This window comes from Zeugodacus cucurbitae, chromosome 2 (assembly GCF_028554725.1).
Source record: "Zeugodacus cucurbitae isolate PBARC_wt_2022May chromosome 2, idZeuCucr1.2, whole genome shotgun sequence".
In the NCBI taxonomy this organism is placed as follows: Eukaryota; Metazoa; Arthropoda; class Insecta; order Diptera; family Tephritidae; genus Zeugodacus; species Zeugodacus cucurbitae.
In genome coordinates this window covers 40,270,693-40,293,620 of record NC_071667.1, presented here as the reverse complement: position 1 = coordinate 40,293,620, position 22,928 = coordinate 40,270,693, and the positions used below count along the sequence as shown (strand labels likewise).

At 37.5% G+C, this 22,928-nt stretch overlaps 1 protein-coding gene across 1 annotated transcript in view; it reads left to right on the top strand.

Annotated features, from left to right (window-relative positions):
- Window positions 1-11,356: 11,356 nt before the first annotated feature.
- Window positions 11,357-22,928, top strand: part of LOC128919911 (gustatory and odorant receptor 22-like) — a 297,874-nt gene continuing 286,302 nt past the window's right edge. Inside the window, exon 1 of the mRNA XM_054225562.1 lies at window positions 11,357-12,606. Within this exon, the coding sequence (XP_054081537.1) occupies window positions 12,457-12,606 (150 nt within the window). The 5' untranslated portion in view covers window positions 11,357-12,456. The remainder of the gene's footprint in view (window positions 12,607-22,928) is intronic.

The following is a 22,928-nucleotide window of genomic DNA, read 5'->3' as shown; positions in this document are numbered from 1 at the left end:
TTTTCATGGGTTGTTTCGCATAGGGCTGTTTTGTCTTCTAATATTTATACTCTCGCAACCTGTTGCACAGAGTATTATAGTTTTGTTCACATAACGGTTTTTTGTGTCACCAAGAAATAAAAGAGTTAGATATGGGGTTATATATATATAAATGATCACGATGACGAGTGGAGATGAGATCCGGATATCTGTCCGTCCGTCCGTGCAAGCGATAACTTGAGTAAAAATTGAGATATCTGCAAAATCGGTTCACTGCCACGCTCACAAAATGGCGAAAACCAAAAACACATAAAGTGTCATAACTAAACCATAAATTAAGCTATAACAGTAAAATTTGGAATAAAGGATCGCACTAGGAAGGGGCATATTTGGATGTAATTTTTTGGGGGAAGTGGGCGTGGCCCCGCCCCCAAATCGGTTATTTGTATATATCTCGCAAACCAATGAATCTATATAAACCAAACTTTCTGCAGTCGATTCTCTTACGTACCCCACCACACACCATGATAATCGTTGAAATCGGATAATAACCACACCCACCTCCCATACAAATGTTAGGTTGAAAATTACTAAAAGTGGGTTAACTCACTAAAGAAAAACGACAGAAATACTAAATTTCACAGAAATAATAGTAGAAGGAAGCTGCACTCAGATTTTTTTACAAAATGGAAAATGGGCGTGGCGTCGCCCACTTATGGGTCACAAACCATATCTCAGGAACTACTCTACCGATTTCAATGAAACCTGGTTTGTAATAGTTTCCTTACCTCCCAATAATATGTTGTGAAAATTGGCCAAATCGCTTCACAACCACGCCTACTTTTTATATACCAGAACTTTGAAAACGATCTGAATTGTTTACTTTACAATATATAAAGTAAGCACTAGTGAAGATATCGGTGCAGAACTTTGCACGAATACTACGTTTATAGTGTGGCAGCCCTATTCTAAAAATCGCCCAAATCGGACCATATGTTTTCAAGGCCCCATATATCGAACATGAGGACCTCGGTGCTTCTAACCTAATATTAGGGTTTCCAACTGCCAATGGACTTTATATAATATATATGACGAATATGTGCACAGTGGGCCAGAAGGTAGGCAAAAGCGGCCAAAACTAAAAAATTGATCAAATTCGTTCGAAAATTCTTACTCGGGAGTTTTCGGGGTCGCTGATTACGAATCTGAAGTTAGTTTTTAAAAATTCAAAATGGCGGATCCAATATGGCGGACGACTTTTTTAAAAAATCATCGAGTTCACTTGCAAATGGTAACTCGGGGTTTTTTGGGGTCGCTGATTACGAATCTGAAGTTAGTTTTTGAAAATTCAAAATGGCGGATCCAATATGGCGGACGAAAAATTAAAAATTCATTGGATTCGCTCGAAAATCGTTAGTCGGGGGTTTTTGGGGTCGCTGAACACGAATCCGTGTTTTTCAAAATTCAAAATGGCGGATCCAATATGGCGGATGACTTTTGAAAAAACTTAACGTATTCGTCTGAAAATAGTTACAAGGGGGTTTTCGGGGTCGCTGATTACTAATCTGAAGTTAGTTTCTAAAAATTCAAAATGGCGGATCCAATATGGCGTATCAAACAATAATAATTTGTAAAAGAATGTAATTGGAACATTTATTTACATGGGGTGCTTTTTGGTGAGTCCCCTTGCCTCTCACAAAATAAATACGATTTTTGAAAAACGAAATTTTAAAATTCACTTTGAATATTCTCATATTCTTCATCCGTCAATTCAATTTCGTCTAATATTGAATAATCTTCGAACACACTTCTATTAATATGGTCTTCGCCATCATTATCATCATCATCATCGCTGTCTTGAGTGGTGGACACTGATTGTAATTCTTCGTCCTTGTTTGATTCTGGCGTAGCAAACAACGCTCTAACTTCTGCTGGAATAGTTAATACCTTCTTTTGATTATGTCGCATTTGAAGACTCATGCTAGATATAATTACATCTGAAGTATCCATTACTCTATTAAATACATCAGTTAGATTCGATATTCTATCGTGTTTTCTACTGTGGCATTTTCTAAAATTTTTGTAATCCTTATTTCTAGCTTCAGATGCTTCTTCACCAAGAATTCCAATAGGTAATATACTTGTATTAATAACTTCAGCTCCGTGGACAACTATTTTATGTAGTTCAAGTTCAAGACACTCAGCCAATAATTCTGGGTTTTCGAAAGCTCTACGATCTTTCTTTGTAAACTCCGCCATTTTAAGTATTACAGTTTTACCTTTTTTTTAAATGATTAAATTTGGATATGATTAAATTTGAATATAAGTATTTTAGATTTTATTTTTTCAAACAACATAAGCAGAATATATGATTAGTATATTCGAAAAGAAATGTTTTTCAAGTAAATTCAACTGGAAACCGACGGTGGCGCCATCTATCTGTTTGTAGCATATAAATATTATGAACACAATGCATCGAAAGACCAAATATTTATTATATATATAATATTTTGTCAGTCGAAAATTGACTATACGTAAATATATGTTACCACAAGCCAGTATCGAGCCTATATATGAGTGTCGAAAAATGTTAAGTGCGCGCACGCGAGTGTTTTGCGATATTTCTAATTGAAAAGTGAAAACGGGCAAAAGTGGGCAGGATAAACTTAAAGTATATGAAAAAATGAATCGATTAAAACCTCGGACTTTTTATATACAGGGGAATCTGCATTCGGCAGCGAGCATAGTCGAAAAATAATATGCACCGGTGAATAACAATCTTGTGTACTATGCTTTATATACAATTTTTTTAAATATTTTTTTCTTGCAACTTACTTCTTTTGCCATACAGACTAAGAAACTAATTCGAAATTTTATGAAATATTTATCAATTTTAAACTATATTCATTATTTTGCGCAAAAAACGTAATCAAATTTTAATGTCGAATTGAAATTCAAAGTATTGCGGAGTTAAAAATATTTTATTAAATGTAACAGAAATTGGCTAAAATCTACTTTGATATGTGTAGATTACTATAAACAAAACCAAAATTTAAAAAAAGATAGTCGAGTTTTGGCCGCTTTTGCCTACCTTCTGGCCCACAGTGATGTGGGTCAAATTATGTGTTATATAATATTAATTAAGTTAAATAAATAAATTGCGAGAGTATAAAATGTTCGGTTACACCCGAACTTAGCCTTCCTTACTTGTTTTGTAGTACAATTGTCAGCGGGTTCTGATTTACAAATAAAGTTACCCATATAATTTCTACATTTAGATATTCTTTGATAATCGTTACTCTTTGCGATCTTAGGGTCTAAATTAATTGTACCATGCTTATATGCTAAAGGATTAAATAAGCTACATTTAGTTTCAAGGATAGGATATTTGTATATTGTTATATTTGCGTTTTGTAGGTAACATATATGAATGTCGGCATATTCTAATATATTAATTCTTTGTTTGTTTGGTCGGCGTTCGTATTTCTTTGTGAGACAGATTTCACTGTCTTGTACTTCTTTTTTACAAGCGTTACTTATGTTTGGCCAGTAATATTTTAGGGAAATTTCCTGTGCATTATTTTTGTAGTTTCTGTGTGCACGTTTATGGGTGTCATTTATGATTTGTTTTTGTTGTTCGGTTTCGGGATTATCGTCCACCAATTTTTGCGCTAGTACAATCGATACAGTTGGGAATGTGTCGATAATGTCATTTTCGACGTAAAATAGCATTTGCTCGTCTATTTGCAGAGTTCTGATGTCCGGGTTTGTAAACGATTTTTGCACCATATTCTTCAATGAAATTTTTCCATCTTTTTAATTTTGTATTGGGGTTTTTATCTGATATGGAGAATGTTAGAGGTTGATTGTCGGTGTATTTTGTTGAATCTGCTATACCATACAAGTAGTTACGTAGTTTCTGTAGTGACCACACAATTGCGAGTAGCTCTTTCTCATTTGTGGAGTAATTCTGTTCTGTTTCACTAAGCGTTCGTGAAATAAATGATATGGGTTTTTGGTTTTGAGATAATACGGCTCCTATAGCGTAATTGCTAGCATCTGTGGTTAATTCGAAAGGTTTGCTAAAATTTGGTTGGAAGAGTTCAAGCTGGGCTTGCAGTTCTTCTTCTATTATGTTCAGTGCTTCCAGTGCAGGTTCGTCTAAAGTGATTTTTATTTTTGCACTTTGATTCTTTGATACGCCACCGTTCTCTCCTCTGAGGAACGTAGTAAGTGGTTTGACGATGGCTGCAAAATTCTTTTAAAATTTTCTATAATAACTTGCGAGACCTAGGTAGGATCTGAGTTCCTTCAGTGTTGTAGAAATAGGGAAATGTTTAATAGTCTGTATTTTTGTTCGGTCACTGTAATCTTGTTGTATTTAATTATATGCCCTAAGAATTCCACAGAGTCTTTCAAAAAGTGAGATTTCTCGTTAGAAATTTTCGTATTTGCCTGGTGAAGCGCATTTATGATTATGCGGATGTGTTCTATATGTTCTTCAGGAGAGGAAGAATAAATGAGAACATCGTCTATATAAACGTACGCGAACTTCCCGATATATGGTCTAAGGATATCATCCACGCATCTTTGAAAAATAGATGGGGCATTTTTCAGGCCGAACGGCATACGAAGAAATTCGTACTTAGCTCCGTTTACACTAAAAGCCGTTTTTTCCCTGTCTGAGTTATTAATAAGGATCTGATGGAAGCCGGACTCTAAGTCTAGAGTTGAAAATACTTTTGCGTTTCCTAAATTCTGTATCGTCATAGCCACATCAGGTATGGGATATATGTCTGTAACAGTTTGTGTGTTTAGTTTCTGAAAGTCTACGACCATTCTGCGCTTAGGTTTCCCTTGTTCATCGATACTTTTTTTTGCGACTGTCCAAATGGGAGAGTTATACGGACTTTTTCTGTGTTGAATTATTTCATTTTCTAAAAGTTTGTTAATTTCTTTGTTAATGAAATCGCTATCCGACATAGGGTACGGATATTGCTTGGTCCAAATAGGATCTTCGGATTTCGTTCTAATGGTAGCTTCTACCGTGGTAGTATATGGTAGCACTTCATTTTTGTCTTCATTTCTTTGCATTATTTGTTCGATTTCTGCTCTATATATTTCACTATTAAACGTATAATTTATTTTTTGCACAGATTCACTTTCTTTCTTGGCCCTATATTTATAACTGAACGTGTACTCGAAAAGGTTGATCTCTGCTTTAATTTTTCTAAGACCCTGTTCACCCAGAAGCATATCAAATTCTTCTAATGCATCTGTTTCCAAAAATTTGAGATTATGTTCTAACAATGTAACTATTTTTTTTATTTGGTTATTGAGTAACCATGAAGAGTTTTTACCTTTACAGGTTTAATTTGAATAGACTTATACAATTTTTTGTTTCAGTGTCAATCAGGATGTTTATAAGTTTGGCTGTATCCCTGCAGTGGCGTTGCAGACGCGGCAAATCGTTCATGCGCCTAAAAAAGCGCTGCCTGCTTCGTAATCATCGTTCTCGTATTCTGGAGTAAGCGATTGTAGTTCTTCGTCGCGTGTCTGGTTTAAACGTTGAAATTTCTGCTGTACGTTGGAATTATGAGATGAAGGATCTCTTTTTTGAGGGTTTCCGCGAAATTGATTATTTCGAGTTAGTCCTTAGCGAGTCGGTTATAGCTGTTTTGTTGTGGTTTGGAATGATTCCTATTGGGATTTGCGGATCTCGTGTATTGTTGTGATGAATCTACGTCCATTGATTGGTGCTGTTGCCTGGGTGCAGTCTGATTGTATTGCACCTGTACGTTAGGTCTGTACCATTGTGGTTCCTCGTAATGTCTTCAGCTTGAGTTGTGGTACTGTGATGTATTGTATTGTCTCTGCTGATTGTATTGCGGAACGTCGAATTGCAATTTCTCGTTGTCATGGTATATCGTACTTGCGATGGCGTATGCGGTTTCTAAGTCCTTTGGATTGTGGCTGTAGAGGGTGCCGCTAGTATATTTGCTGTTCAGGCCGAGAATTAATATTCTATCATAGCTGATGGATTTCCTGATCCATGACCATCCATCTCAACTTTAGTGAGTGCATGATTTAGTGACTTGCTGACTTCGGAATGGAATTCTGCCTGAGTACTTTTTCCTTGCTTTATTCTTTTCATTCCTTCGAGCAAAACATACAGAGGTCTCTGGTCCGCATAAGTATAATCGAGACGATTTATGATTGAGTAGAAGTTGAACTTGGTGTTGTGGTTGATTAAAATATCGGCTGCCTCTGCTTGAATTTTGGAATGTACAATCGAGAGTACCGTGTAGTACATGGGTGTAGTAGCGTAATTTTTGATGTTCTCCATGTGCGTCCAGGCACGTTTTCTCCATGACCTATAATGGTTCATATCGCCTGTGAAGACTGGTAAGGTTTTGAAGATATCTAAGCTAATTTGTGATTCATCTGTGATGTTTGGTGTACAGTCCTGGTATTATTTTGTGACTGTGCCGTTAGGTGATGTGTAGGTTTCGAACGAATTCAATCTTTGTTGAGTTTCAGTGAGCGTTGTGGTCAGAGCAGCAATAAGGGACGACGCAAATTGAACGGCTTTTGTCTCTTTTTATGAGATTCCAGCGTGTTGTGATGTCCGTTGGTATAACGTTGCTTGACTGTTTTATCTATGTATCAAGACTTATCCGTTATTCTTTTCCGGATTTTGCAGGAATATTAATTTTATCTTTGTTAAATTTTAAGCACCTTTTTCAAAGATCTAGTGCTGGAAGTCCGACTTCCCGTGGAATTTTTTCTATCCTTTTCCTCAATGGATAGAGATGGCTTAAAGACCGGTTTGAGCCTCCAGTTAACAAACTGTTGTTTGTCGTGAGTAAAAGAGATTATATTTATTTGGGCAGTACACTTATCTTCGTGTTGCCTTTTTTATTTATAATTTCTTACTGACTACATTGTACAATCTTAGTGCTATTTATACTAATGGAATGCGGCTGCTGTTATCTGCATGCAATTTCTTTGTTGTAATTCGATATCCGTTATCTTGCTAGAACAAATATAGTTTCGTTGTGCTTATCAGTTTTTCGTTATGGAATTAAGTGTGAAATTTACTTATGCCGGTATTCTGCGAGCAGTCTCAAGTTTCTAATAGAGACGAATCTGTGGTGTAATCTCTATAGTGACTTTTTGGTATTCTGGCGAGTTTGTCTCATCTCTATTTGAGCAATATCAGTCTCTAATTTGTGATGTGCTTTAAACCAGGTCACAGAAAAACAAGAGCACAATAATGGTTGATGCAATTGGCATATTATAATGAAAAGAAAACGAGAAGTAGAGAGATAATGTATTAATATTTGTAATTTTGCAATAATGGATAACAAAGTACCTATGCTTAGCTACACTCGTAGGCGCAATCTGGCTATTTTGCGCAACAAGGAAGATCACTTTTTATATGAAGAAAATACGTTTAGGAAATTCTTTCGATTTCCAAAACACAAATATGTATGTATATATATATATCCAAAATCCAAAATATATAATTATCATAAAATAATGAATTTGTATTTTTTACAATTATTTACCTTCGATTGCCATTATGCTCAAATGTAAGGATGAGAACATGTGTTAGTCGATTGTTAGGTTGTTAACATTTTTCATATTTACTTAACAATTGATTCAGATAAAATGCATTTATTATAAACTATTTCAGTATTATTTTCAATAATAATATTATCCAATTATTTACAAGAAATTTTTCTGCTGAAATTTGGTTAAAAAAAACTAATTGCGTGCAATCAATTCATAAATTATCATTGTGAACATGCACTCATCTCTAATCAACTAAAATAAACAGTTGATAGCTTGCTTGAACTTTTTTGAGACTGTATCAGCCAGAATACCAAAATGATACTTCCTGACTAACAAGGTCGCCAGTTCGCAATTGTGACAAATAGAGACATTAGACAAACGTGACAAGCAGAATACCGGCATTAGGTTATCTTCAGCGTCGCTAACTCGCGCACCGATAACTCGATTTACAGTCCATTTTCCAAAAATGGATTACATCGGACCAACTTACGCGACGTAAAGTTCGCCACCGTAAAATCGTACATCTAGATTAGCCACAAGTTTATGGTCAATGCAGTTGTGGCTAATCTAGATGTACGATTTTCATCGCCATAATCCTCAAGACCTATCACCCTATCAAATTTCCTATCATACTGCAAATGACATTTCAGTGACAGTTCATCATAAGAAACGGATTCGAACTTTTGTTCAAAAGAAAATTTCCTACACGTAATTTCTAACGATTTTATGCTGCTTTGGGTGCAACCTGGGAAACGAGGCCAATCTGAAACAAAATTATGCAAAGTTCCGAAGGAAAACTAAGCTGGTGCTTTAGGTCTCGGTAAGCAACTGGCGACAAGAAAAATACACCCAAAGCTATGGTTTTAAAAAAACTATCATACCGCTGACCGTGATCTTGACGTTTACTATTCAAAAAACTACTCCTAATACAAGCTCATCATTATAATCTTCAAAAACGCCTAAACGCTCGAGCCAACATTGACGCCTATTAAAAGAAAAAACATAACAAACATAGATATAAAATATATAATAATATCAAATATATATAATAATAATAGTGAAAAAAGTACATAACAAATAAAGTTTATTTTAATAAACGCGTTCCATCGTAAAATATATCGATATTTAATATGACTTAATTGTTTTATAACTATCAACGGAAAACATACTATATTTATTATTATTATTTCAAAGAAAATTAAAATTAAAATTTCGATATACCGAAAATTATCGAAATACAATATTTCTATGTATGATTATTGCAAAACTATCTACAACATTTTTGAATTTAAAATATACAGGCAACAACAATTTAAATCCCACTATTAACATCACTTCTAAATAATTAGTATAAAATTATTAAAAATTAAAATTTCGAAATATCGATAATTATCGAAACAAAAATTAATTCACTTTTTAACATTACAATACATTTCTTAAATACTTTTTTGGGCCACATATATTTTTCTTGATCCACTTTTTTATACTCTCGCAACAAATGTTGCTAAAGAGAGTATTAAAGTTTTGTTCACATAACGGTTGTTTGTAACACCCAAAACTAAACGAGTTAGATATAGGGTTATATATACCAAAGTGATCAGGGTGAAGAGTGGAGTTCAAATGCGAATGTCTGTCTGTCCGTCCGTCCGTCTGTGCAAGCTGTAACTTGAGTAAAAATTAAGATATCTTGATGAAACTTGGCACACTTATTTCTTGGCACCATAGGAAGGCTGCTTTCGAGCAAAATCGGACCACTGCCCCGCCCACAAAATGGCGAAAACCGAAAACGCATAAAGTGCCATAACTAAGCCATAAATAAAGCTGGAAATAAAATTTGGTATGAAGGATCGCACTATGAAGGGGCATATTTGGATGTAATTTTTTGGGGAGGTGGACGTGGCCCCGCCCCCAAATAGGTTTTTTGTACATATCTCGGAAACCAATAGAGCTATATAAACCAAACTTTCTGCAGTCATTAGCCACTTCTTAATACAGTCCAAAAATGAAAGAAATCGGATAATAACCACGCCCACCTCCCATACAAAGGTTAGGTTGAAAATTACTAAAAGTGGGTTAACTCACTAACGAAAAACGTCAGAAACACTAAATTTCACATAAGAAATGGCCGGTAGAAGCTGCACTCAGATTGTTTTACAAAATGGAAAAAGGGCGTGGGGGTCGCCCACTTATGGGTCAAAAACCATATCTCAAGAACTACTCGACCGATTTCAATGAAACTTGGTTTGTAATAGTTTCCTTACATCTCAATGATATGTTGTGAAAATTGGCCAAATCGGTTCACAACCACGCCTACTTCCTATATACCAGAACTTTGAAGTGGATCTGAATCGTTTACATTACAATATATAAAGTAAGCACTAGTGAAGATATCGGTGCAGAACTTTGCACAAATACTATGTTTATAGTGTGGCAGCCCCATTATAAAAATGGCCGAAATCGGACCATTGGTTTTGAAGGCCCCATATATCGCACACGAGGACCTCGGTACTTCTAATCTAATATTATGGTTTCCAACTTTCAATGGACTTTATACAATATATATGACGAATATGTGGGTCAAATTGTGTATTATATAATATAAATAAAGTTAAATAAATAAATACACCGGAACTTAGCCCTTCCTTACTTGTTATAATTTATTTATATTTAAAACACTTTTTGCACTATTTAACGTTTTATGCATTACTCAACGTTCGAGATCCGTTCCGCTTTTCCTTTCGATTTCGGCAGATTGTCTGTAAAAAAAGTTAAAAACTATTAAAAAGTCATTAAAATATCTTGTAAAAATTAAAATATACTTACACGTTCACAAGTTGCTTTTTTGTTTCCTTTTTTATTTTTCTTATAAATAGCTGTACATGGCCGTAACAAATTGAGAGAAAAAGTAAGAAATATCTCCATTCGAATATTAATTTTGAGGGATTTCAATCTGGTCGTCCCTCTTCTTCCAATTGCGAAACGTCAAAAACTCCTCCATCCAGTCAACTGTCAAAGTCGAGGAGGTTTTGACGTTTGATATTGCGCTCTCACTTCCAATGAGATGAGAATTGTACATCTCTTTATCTCTGAAATGAATGATTCGCTTGAAATTTGGTCTGAATGATTTTTTGGTCTTTTTAAATAGTACAATATTAAAATAGCCTATTAGGTCACGTGAGTTGGAATATAAAACTTTAAACGGGTTTATCTCAAAACTCAAATTTTGAAGTCAGTGGACAGGATTTGTCGAAACGTTAGAAGCAATTCTGTTCAAACTAACTACACCCCCTTACAATCCTTTGTACCAAATTTTAACTTTATTTATAGCTTAGTTATGACACTTTATGTGTTTTCGGTTTTCGTCATTTTGTCGGCATTTTGCCCATCTTCGAAAGGAACTTTCTCACGGTCGCAATTTAGTTTTATGACTTACAAACAACCGTTATGTAAACAACACTATAATACTCTCTTAGCTACTTTTATTGCGAGAGCATAAAAAATTATGCAGTGTTGCAAAAAAAAACAACAAAATTACGATGAGATTTTCCAATATTATTTGGTGGAATTAACCGGGGAAAATGAAAGGAAAATAATTTTTGATGACATATATTTTTAACCAACTAAGCGTGAAAATCAATAAGTATATGAGATTTTATGTAAATGTTATGCTATCTATAAGCAAAGATTATACTAATTTCTTTCATTTGGTATAAGAATTATAATTTAAAATAAGTAAATAGGAAATAACTTTACAAATCAAGTCTAGATATTATGTAACTTTTTTGTCGCAACACACCTATGAGTCTTTTAATTTGCAGTATGCTCGGTTAACGCCCAAATTGTGCGTTTATTACTTATTCAAATATCCACAAATGCAACTTAAGCAAACTTTGAAAAATACCACCCACTTTATGTAACTATCAAGTCCAAAATTAAAAAGTAAGGCCAGGTTTGTAACGTGTGTAGTCGAATTAAACATATTTATATTAAATGAATAAAATATTTCGAAACATATATATTACACTATATGGCAAAATCTCCTTTTTATCTGGATATTAAACCAAACTATTTGTTCCGGGAATTTGAGTCATAAGTAAAATACGAGTATTCTACGATTTTCGCCTCCTAAAAAGGCTAATTAAAAAAATTATAATTAATTGCAGGATATACATAGTTACTAGAAAATCCAAAATATTAATATATATCTACATTTTCTTCTAATTACTATGATGTATAACATTTTTCGAAAAATGCTGACACATAGTTTTTCCTGAAAAATTTTTGGTTATATCAATATATGGATTTTGTAGTAACTATATTCTGTAATTAATTGTTTTTTCTAAAAACCCCTTTTCGAACTTCTAAGGCGAATATTTCGATATTAGAGGCTAACGAATTTACTTATGACTAAATCTCCCAGAGAAAATTAGTTTGTTCTAATATCTAGCCGAGTTTTGTACAGTGTTATTAATAAAGTTTTTTGATAATGATAAAAATTGCAAGTTGGTTTGTGCCTCTTTGTATCCCTTTCCCCATAAATATTTGAGACATATTTATTTATTGAATAATACATTTTAGGTTAATAGAGTAGAGTTCAATTATCAATGATTTATAATTTAAGTTTATTATTAAATGAAATCTTAATACGAATCTTTTTTATCCGAATTACGTATGTATTTAATTTAATTAGCGGATAAATAAATGTTTCAAGTGACATAGAAAAACATCATGAGCGGTTGACACGCCTATTGCTAGCCCTAATCTAATACTTTTAGTTAACTACAAACTTATTGATATAAGTTGAATATTTAATAAGCAAATTTTTATATATAAGGCATTTTATTTTAAGTTGTTTCTATAGTTCATACCGTAATATTGTCGATAGTGAACGTTCAAAGAATGCATACTCCAAACCTTCTGCTCTCAGAAATAAAGTTAAAGAAATGGAAAAATTATGACAATAAATATTTGTATTGGTCATTGAATAGTGTGGTAAAAGATTATTCACTCCATTCTACAGAGAATGAAAACATTGAGCGGTATGATCAAGTAAGAATATATATGTATATAGATATAGTGTTACAGGTTTATGATATTCACAGTAGTATTCTTCACGTTGCAACATTGCGTTTCTGATATTTCCACTTAATTTATATATTATTTTTTACATCGATTGTTAATGGAAATAATATATATATATGAAATATATAAATTTGGTACCTTTAAAGATATCGGAACAAAACTTTGTACAAATACCGTCGAAATCGAGGTATAACTTTTCAAAGCCCCAAAAACGGAACTAGTTCTCGGTGCTTGTGGATAGTTTTTTTACCGAATATTTTGGTGAATCTCTTAGATATTCTAAAGAAATTCAGATATATCTTCATGAAAATTAAGTAGTAATAATATCTTATTGTTTAGTTTATTTTTGATTGACTTTATAAGCCTTCCGGCAACTTCCAATGTTTAAGGGACCGTAAACTTTCTAATCGAATGTTTAAATCGTCCACGCTTCTGCACCATAAAGCAGGACAGGAATGATGAGGGACTTGAAGGGTTTGGTTTTTGTTCGTGGAGAGAGGACTTTACGTTTCAATTGCCTACTCAGTCCAAAGTAGCATCTGTTGACAAGAGTGAGTCTGCGTTGGATTTCCAGGCTGACATTGTTATTGCTGTTTATACTGGTTCCAAGATAGACGAAATTATCTACAACTTCAAAGTTGTGACTGTCAACATTTACGTGGGAGCCAAGACGCGAAGGCGCTTGTTTGTAATTTAATCTTGCCCTCGTTCACTACCAGACCCATACGCTTTGCTTCCTTATCCAGTCTGGAGAAAGCAGGACTAACAGCGCGGGTGTTGTTTCCAATGGTATCAATATCAGCGGCAAAAGACAGCAGCTGTACACTCTTATAGAAGATTGTACCTTCTCTATTTAGCTCTGCAGCTCGAATTATTTCCTCCATCGTCAGGTTAAAGAAGTCACACGTAGTGAGTCACCCTGTCTCGTTTGGTATCGAACGGAGAGGTCCTTCCCGATACTGACGCTCCGTTTAGGTGTTGCTCAATGTCAGTTTAAATTTAGACATCACGGCATACAGGTAACTCTTTTTCGTGCTTTCAAAAGCAGTTTTAAAATCAACAAAGAAATGGTGAGTGTTGACACTCCTTTCACGGGTCTTTTCCAAAATTTGGCACAAGTGTGAAGATCAATCAATCAATTGTAGATTTTCCAAGTCTACAGCCACACTGATAACGTCCGAACAGTTTTTTGAGGGGACTTATCCCGGGTATGCTTTCTTCCGACCATATAATGCAGGAAGCCTTTATCATTTCTTCGTCGCTGTATTTGAATAACTCGGCCGGTAATCCATCAGCCCCTGCCGTTTAGTTGCGTCTCGCTTACCTCTTCAGCTCCGGTATCTATCCAATCACGCTCGTGTGGTAGTCGATCGCAACATTGCAGTCTGTTTTCTATCCACTGCGAGACTTTTCCGAAAGCCAATTGTTTCGGTTGCATCTGTGCGTAAGTAGCTTGAAATGCCGTGTCACTGTTTCCTTATACCGAGTTACTGATGAGTGTTCTCAGAGAGTAGGAGTGCTGTTAATGTGATTGCAGCTTCTCGAAGTCGAACCTCCTTGTGTTTGTTGACATGCGCGCTCAGAGGCGTGTGCATATCTTAGCTGCTACAAGATAGTTGTCCGAGTCGATGTTTGAACCACGGAGCGTTCGCACATCAAAAACACTGGAGACATGTCGTGCATCTATCATAACATGATCGATCTGGTTTCGCGTGATTCGATTTGTAGACAGCCAAGTATCTTGATATATATTCTTATGCTGGAATCTAGACAGACTACCATATATCGGGTGAGGTCGATCAACCTCAACCCATTTGGCGATGTTTCATCATGGCGGCTAAATTTTCCTACTGTTGTGCCAAAGACACCTGTTTTTACCCGTCCTAGCGTTGAAATCGCCAAGCACGATTTTGACGTTGTGGCGGGGCCAGCGCTCATATCATTGGTCACATCGGGTCTCTTCCTTCGGAGCGTGGGCGCAAATAAGCGTTAAATTAAATGATATATGCAATGCTGCTTGTTTGAATACCAAAATGATACTAATCTTTATTGATAATCTTAAATATAACATAACATATCTTAATTCTATGTTGAATGCTTGCATCTCTGTCATAGCTATTCCGCGAACTGCTTGTCTGTTTATGCAGGTGCATATACCGTCAGCAGTTTCGGTAGGAATGTTTATACATACAATTCTTAACTCCCCCCTTTGTTAAATTAATCGTCCCGATTCAAAGAGGAGTAATAATTAATTCTTTCATTTAAATACGCAATGTCAACAGGTTGCGTTGGAACTTGTTTAATTTTTACTTCCAGCTTATTTTTCCTGTTTTTAAATTTACAAATTATTATAATAGTTGATACTGACAGTATTAAAGCAATTAAACTGTAATTTATGGCTCTTGATTTATTAGCCTCATATTTTAATTCTGATATTTGTTTTTATACTCTCGCAACCTGTTGCACAGAGTATAATAGTTTTGTTCACATAACGGTTGTTTGTGTCACCAAGAAGTATAAGAGTTAGATATGGGGTTATATATACATAAATGATCAGGATGACGAGTGGATTTGAAATCCGGATGTCTTTCCGTCCGTCTGTCCGTCTGTCCGTGCAAGCGATAACTTGAGTAAAAATTAAGATATCTTAATGAAACTTGGAACACATGTTCCTTGGCACCCTGAATCGGTCTACTGCCTCGCCCACAAAATGGCAGAAACCGAAAACTTATACAGTGTCATAACTAAGCCATAAATAAAGTTATGAAAATGAAATTTGGAACATAGGATCCCATTAGGGAGGGACACATTTGGATGTAATTTTTTTTGGGAGGTGGGCGTGGTCCCGCCCTCAAATTGGTTTTTTGTGCATATATCCGAAACCAATAGAGCTATATAAACCTAAACAGTCATTAGCCACTTCTTAGTACAGTCCCAAAATGAAAGAAATCGGATAATAACCACGCCCACCCCCCATACAAAGGTTAGGTTGAAAATTACTAAAAGTGGGTTAACTCACTAACGAGAAACCTCAGAAACACTAAATTTCACATAAGAAATGGCAGATGGAAGCTGCACTCAGATTTTTTTACAAAAAGGAAAATGGGCGTGGCGTCGCCCACTTATGGGTCAAAAACCATATCTCAAGAACTACTCGACCGATTTCAATGAAACTTGGTTTGTAATAGTTTCCTTACATCTCAATGATATGTTATGAAAATTGGCCAAATCGGTTCACAACCACGCCTACTTCCTATATACCAGAACTTTGAAGTGGATCTGAATCGTTTACATTACAATATATAAAGTAAGCACTAGTGAAGATATCGGTGCAGAACTTTGCACAAATACTATGTTTATAGTGTGGCAGCCCCATTCTAAAAATCGCCGAAATCGGACCATAGGTTGTCAAGGCCCCATATATCGAACATGAGGATCTCGGTGCTTCTAGTCTAATATTATGGTTTCCAACTTTCAATGGACTTTATACAATATATATGACGAATATGTATGTGAGTCAAATTGTGTATTACATAATATAAATAAAGTCAAATAAATAAATTGCGAGAGTATAAAATGTTCGGTTACACCCGAACTTAGCCCTTCCTTACTTGTTTATTATCAATTTGATCAAAATGGATTTCTTCCATTGTTATGTTTTTCATTATTATTACATTAATAAGCTTGACGGGATTTGGTAAAATTTGAATTGACATAGGCTTATTATGTTTATACAATTTTCCCATTACTTTAATATCGCAATTTTCAAATCGATCCAAATAATTACTATCTATGGTAAAGTTATTAGAATCACAATTGTGATTAACTGTTTCATTTATAGCGTTTATTATATATATATGGTTTGAATCTAATTCAATAGCATTTGTTTTATTGTTTTTTACATAGTTACAGTGCATTTCTCCTTTAAAAATATTTTTAATACAATTATCTTCATATTTTTGTAAATCTTCTTTAAATTTCGTTTTCTTATACGTTATTTCATCAATGGACAATATTTCGTTCTCTTTAATACAGATTTCCAATTTTCTTGCATTAGGTATTGGTTGTACATGAATTGTTTGATAAATTTCGTTTCCAAATTGAGACAACTTTACTAATATTACAATATTTTCATTTTAGCAACAATTATAATTTTTATTTCTTTAAATTTTTCGAATGTTACATTAAAATTAGTTATCTCTTCATCTGTAATAATATCTATACTTAACAAGTTGTTTTGGCTAGTCCTTATGATTCCTTTTATTCTAATTACATTTGTTTCGATATACATTAGGTTAGGTTGGTCTGGTAGGCCTGCAGGCCACGCATAGACCAGTTATGGTCCTTTGCGATACCAGAATGGAGTGCCTTTACGTGTTCCCTGAGTAGTAGTCATCGTTCAGGATGCCTGCGCCTGTCGTGAATTTTAATATGTAGTTTATGAGGCTTCACTGACGATATCTCTTCTAACTTATCGTACTGTGGGCCCCTAAGTACCTAAAACGCTGTCTCGCTAACGCATATCATATTTCTGACGACCCTCATCACTGCTGCCCTACTGCTCAGGATACTTTTGGCCGATATTCGACACGAGGTTACTGCCTTGATTGCCGCTTGGCTGTATACGTAGATGTTAATTTTAGAGTATTGGCCTTGTGCGCTGGAGGATAGCTCTGCTGCCTTCCCATAGCAAAGACCTCTGCTTGAAATATATTGCAGTGGTTCGGCAGTTTGAACGGTTGTCTTATGCCTAATTCCGGACAGTATATTCCTGCACCTACTCCCTCATCCATTTTAGAGCCATCCGTATAGTATTTAAGGTGTTGCGTGTAGTTACGGTGCCCTTGCGCCAACCACCCTTTTCCATGTTTACCATAAAACCTCTTTACCAGTTGTAAAATGGATTTTAGATTTTCTAGTACCCGTCCACCACACCAGAACCCCGTAGAGCATAATTGTTTCACTATTGCTGTGTAGCACCAGTGCATGAGAGTGGGAGAAAGCCCCCAGGTAGTGCCAAGCATCTTCCTGCATGCATACAGAGCATTACTGGCTTTCCTCACTCTCTCCTCCACATTGTACTTCCAAGACTACCCCTAGGTATTTGGTACGGTCCTTGAGCGGGAGCTCGGTCCCATTTAGCGAAGGGGGCCTCCATGCAGGTATTTTGTACCTTCTAGTAAACACCAGAAGGTGTGTCTTTTCCGCATTGAGTCCCAGTCCCGCTAGCGTTGCCCAGTTTTTGACAGTGCTGAGAGTGCTGGTCATTATACTGCTGACAGTGTGCAGACACTTTCCTGTTATTAAGATGGCGATGTCATCCGCATACGCTGTTATCTTGGGAGCTTTGTTTTCAAACTGTTTTAGTAAGTTGTTTACCACTAATGTCCATAAGAGTGGAGATAGCACTCCGCCTTGCGGCGTACCTCTACAGGCTTCCTTGGTCACACTGGCATCATTCCATTCTGCTTTTATCTTTCTAGAAATCAAGAGGTTTTTCACCCACCTTTGTATGACAGGCTCAACACCCATTGACTCAATACTTCTCAGTATGGATTCCGTAGACACATTATTGAATGCTCCCGAAATGTCCAGGAATGCTCCCAGAGCATATTCTCTGTATTCTAGAGCTTTTTCAATGTTGTATACCAATGAATGGAGAGCAGTCTCCACGGATCTGCCCTTTGTGTACGCATGTTGCGATTTGGACAAGCTGCCAGGAGGCGCTGTGTCCCTTATATTTGCATCTAGAATTTTCTCCGGGTTCTTGCATCCCAGAAAGTGTACGCTAACTATAACCTCTAAGAAGTCCCTGCAATTCTCCGTCCACTCTCCGTTGTTTCTGCGAATCAGGCCTGGCGAAGGGGGGTTTAGATAACAGTTTTCTAAGTTTTGCCACCTTATATATTCTTTCAAAGCTGCTACAAAAGTTTTGCTACAAAAGTTTTTCCAGGACTGTCGTTTGCTCCTGCGCATTAACTTTTTGTAGTCTCTTAACAGATCCTTATATTTATTCCAACATTCCTCGCTCTCTGCTAGCTTGGCCAAGTTGAAGATTTTCCTTACACTGCGTCTACACGATTCGAGCTCCTTGTTCCACCAAGGGGGTCTTGTTTTGCGTTTGGGCCGCAGCATAGGACTAGCGGAATGATAAGCCTTAGTAGGAGTGCTACAGAAGAGATTCACACCCTCCTCTAAATCTTGTGGAGAGTTGAACACGCACGGTCTAAATCTTTTACCAAACAGTATTTGTCGGTATCGTACCCAGTTTGTAATTCTGGGGTTTCTTCTAGCCTCAAGTCTAGCTTTAACCCCCTTGCTAATAGAGAAATGTATATATCTATGGTCAGAGAATGACGGTGTACTTAGCACCCTCCAGTTCTCTACCGTTGTACCACTACTGGTGTAAAATGTAATGCCTAGGACGTTTTTCGAGATTGGTCCTATATACGTAGGTTCCTCCCCCCGGTTTGCTATCACTAGACTACTTATTAATATAAAGTTTAATAGGGACTCACTTCTTGCATTAATATCGCGGCTTCCCCAAATCGTGTGGTGCGCGTTAGCGTCAGCTCCAACTACCATCCTCTGGAATTCTGCAGTCGGTGCCTCGCCGTCATGTGGCAGGTAACAGGATGCAAGGAGTATGAGCTCATCCCTGCAATCCTTTACCGCCACCACCGTCAGGTCATCTGTGGAAAGATTTAAGTTAACATGGGAATACAGCTTTTTGCTTACCAGTACCGCCGTTCTTACCTTGTTAGTGACGCTCGGGGTATAAGTTGTGTAGTTAGGTGACATTAGTCCAGCGACCACGTTACCCGATGCTATTCATGGTTCCTGGACTAAAGCCACGTCGTAGCCGCCCTTCTCTAGATTGAGAAGGAGTTCGGCAGCTACGATCTTACTTTTGTGGAGGTTCATCTGAAGTACCGTCAGCTCCTGGTTCATTAAACTTAGAGTTCTGATTAGGTGACCCCTCCACCTCCTGCAAGACTAATGAAGTCGCCATTATCTCTTCAATTCCGAGATCTTTTTCGACTTCACCCGTCTCCAGTGTGTTTGCATTGCCATCCGCAGGGTGGCGCTTTTTGAGGCGAAGGAATACGCTTCCAACTCCCCACGCCATCTTCCCGAATCTGACATATAAGATGTCGTCAGCCGCCTTATTGATTTGGAGTATGTAGCTCAGGCCTCCATCTGCGTTTGCAGTTTTAGCTACGCTCAGTACTCTCCAATCACTGGTCAGCACGTCCGGGTTTTGTCGTTGTAGCAGTCGAAGTGCATGTTCCGGGTCTACCACGCGAGGTATCACCACCTTCGCTTTGGGAACCGACGAAATGCTGCTCCGATCCACAACCTCGAGTTTCGCGTCTTACTGCTTCCTTCACCCATGTCAGCGACGGGTCGTCTTTTATTTAAGGATTTTGACGCCACCCGTTGGCATTGGTGCGCTTGGGTCGGCGTCCATCCTCGAGAAGAGCGCTTTTAGTAGCTTCATTTCGACTACTTTCCACCGCTCCTGCGACATCTGTCCCAGCGGGTTACTGCGGTCAATGAGAGTCACGATCAAGTGTAGCTTTGCCACCTCATTAGCTGCCGCCGTTGCTCTGGACGTTGTCGGCTTGTCGTACGCTCGCTTGACTTTTGGCTTCTCAGCTTCATCCTTTGTCTTCCTTTTCTTTGTTGGCGCTTTCGGTTCGCTCTCTGTCGACCGTTGCCTCTCCTCAGCGATATGCTCCTCGATACGGTTAGCAAATGCTGAGTTCAAGCCACTGCACCAACTACGTGAGGCAAAGTGCGCTCGGCCGCTTTTCACCTCCTCTCTGGCCCAAGCCAACCGTTTCATCTCCTCTTCACTCAGGTTGGACTTACCTTCGAGTCAGGTTGGACTTACCAGAGTTGGAACCCTCTGTCGAATCCTGAGGAGAGCGAAGAAGCTCTTCTTCTTTGTCAGTATTTATGCTCACAGCGCTTTCTGGGTCTGAATCTTCATGGATAGCGGAACCCGCGCGCTGCAGAGCTGGTCTGGCAGTAGCATTACAACCACCACAACCTGCTCCCGTTGCAGTGGAGGTGTGGCCGCTCGCGACACAGCTTGAAAAGTCGCTGTGCCCGCCGGTGGTAGCAGCTTCGTCTCCCACCGACGTTTTGGCTGATATCCCAGCCCGCTGTTCTTCCTTTTTGACCTCCATATTCAGTGTTTGTATTCGGGGGTCTCTACCCCTAGCGTTTTATACCTACCGCTAGGTACCTCATTGGCAATGGCTGGATACATATAAAGCATTCCAACATATGATATTGGATGTGGAGTACATCAGCCATAGCTAAACGGCGCCTGCCTGCACTGCCGTGCTTTAGCTTGTCATAGACAGCTTGAGACCCCAGCAGTGCAGGCAGCGCAACTCATTGCCCAGTCGACACCCGCGCGGAGGATATAGCCAAGAGGAATTTTTGTCGACCTCGATATACATTAAGTTTTCTAATAATTTCACTGTGATAGTCAAAAAAAAAAGACAAGACAAAATTCGACGGTTTCCCCCTATTTCAGGTCCTACGAATCGAACTGCATCATTACTTTTTTGAGTTATAATCATGGTTTCATACAAAAATTTGTGTTGAAGTTTTTCATCAAAGTGGCCCATTGTAAGAGAAAGGCACATTTTTCTTCGGTCTCTAACTTTTTTAATGTTGACTTTTTTGGTAAACTTTCTTTGGCAAAGCTTCTCAGAATAAGTCCGTCTTTAAGTTCTTAGATGACTGTAAACCCGAAAATCAATGTTTTTTGTGTCCTTATAGTCAATATGTCGAAAAAACTGAAATTTAATCCATTTTTTAATGTTTTTTCCCTCACGTTTCGTCAATATTTTAATTTACCCTTTGATACCTATACATTAAGTGACATCTTGTAATAGTAAGAAACTTAAGCAAAGACAACGTTCTGAGCAAACTAACCATTAGAAAAAAAACTTAACAAAATTTGTATTTTTTAAAAAAGCTACACTAACTATGTTTGTGTGCTATTTTATTTTTTTCTTTTTTTTCCGCGAAGTCAAAGTCAAATTATGTAACTACTGCAATCTATGCTTAAATTTTGACTCTTAGGCAAGCGTTTAACGTTTCTTTCAAATGTTACTTGTTGTTATTTCTTATCAGTGCAGTGGTTAAGAACTTGACTCGTTGCTAGCTGATTTGTGTTGGACATTGATAGATGAGTCTTATTAAATTTAATTTAAATATTGTGTACAAATTTATGATACTTATTGATAACACTTATAAGATACAAAAAAATAAAATAGCACACAAACATAGTTAGTGTAGCTTTTTTAAAAAATACAAATTTTGTTAAGTTTTTTTCTAATGGTTAGTTTGCTGGGGGATGGGGTCATATGTAGAAGTTCACGCAAGTGAGGAAAGTTTCTGATTGCCATTCACTTGGGAGTGGCCAGGAACGATTCTTTTGCATATGACTCAAGCAGCTCACGACTTCCGGTTTTAGACCAAGTATCCCCTGGGTAGCTAACAGACATCCGTTTGGAGGCGAGCTAAAGTGAGAAGGCGAACCCCGCTTGTGCGGTTGTGCGTAGGGCTTGGGACCCACCACATAAAAAAAATCTCCCCAATGAAAACAAACACCGAGCCTCGGATGAGAAACCCCCCTTTTGATGACGACCCCTGCAAACGTACTAAGGATCATGATTTGAGGGCATGCACCTGGAATGTCCGGACTCTTAATTGGGAAGGTGCCTCTGCCCAGCTGGTTGATGTCCTCATACAACTAAAGGCTGACATCACCGCCGTCCAAGAAGTGCGATGGACGGGACAATGACGGAAGAAGGTGGGTCCTTGTGACATCTACTACAGCGGCCATATAAAGGAGCGCAAATTCGGTGTTGGATTTGTGGTGGGAGAGAGACTACGTCGCCGAGTCCTGGCATTCACCCCGGTGGATGAACGTCTTGCCACAATCCGCATCAAAGCGAGGTTCTTCAACATATCGCTGATTTGCGCCCACGCCCCAACGGAAGAGAAGGACGATGTGACCAAAGATGCTTTCTATGAGCGCCTAGAACGCACCTATGAGCGCTGCCCCCGCCACGATGTCAAAATCGTGCTTGGCGATTTTAACGCCAGGGTGGGTAAAGAAGGTGTCTTTGGCACAACAGTCGGAAAATTCAGCCTCCATGACGAAACATCGCCAAACGGCCTGAGGCTGATCGACTTCGCTGGGGCCCGAAATTTGGTTGTCTGTAGTACCAGATTCCAGCATAAAAAAATTCATCAAGCAA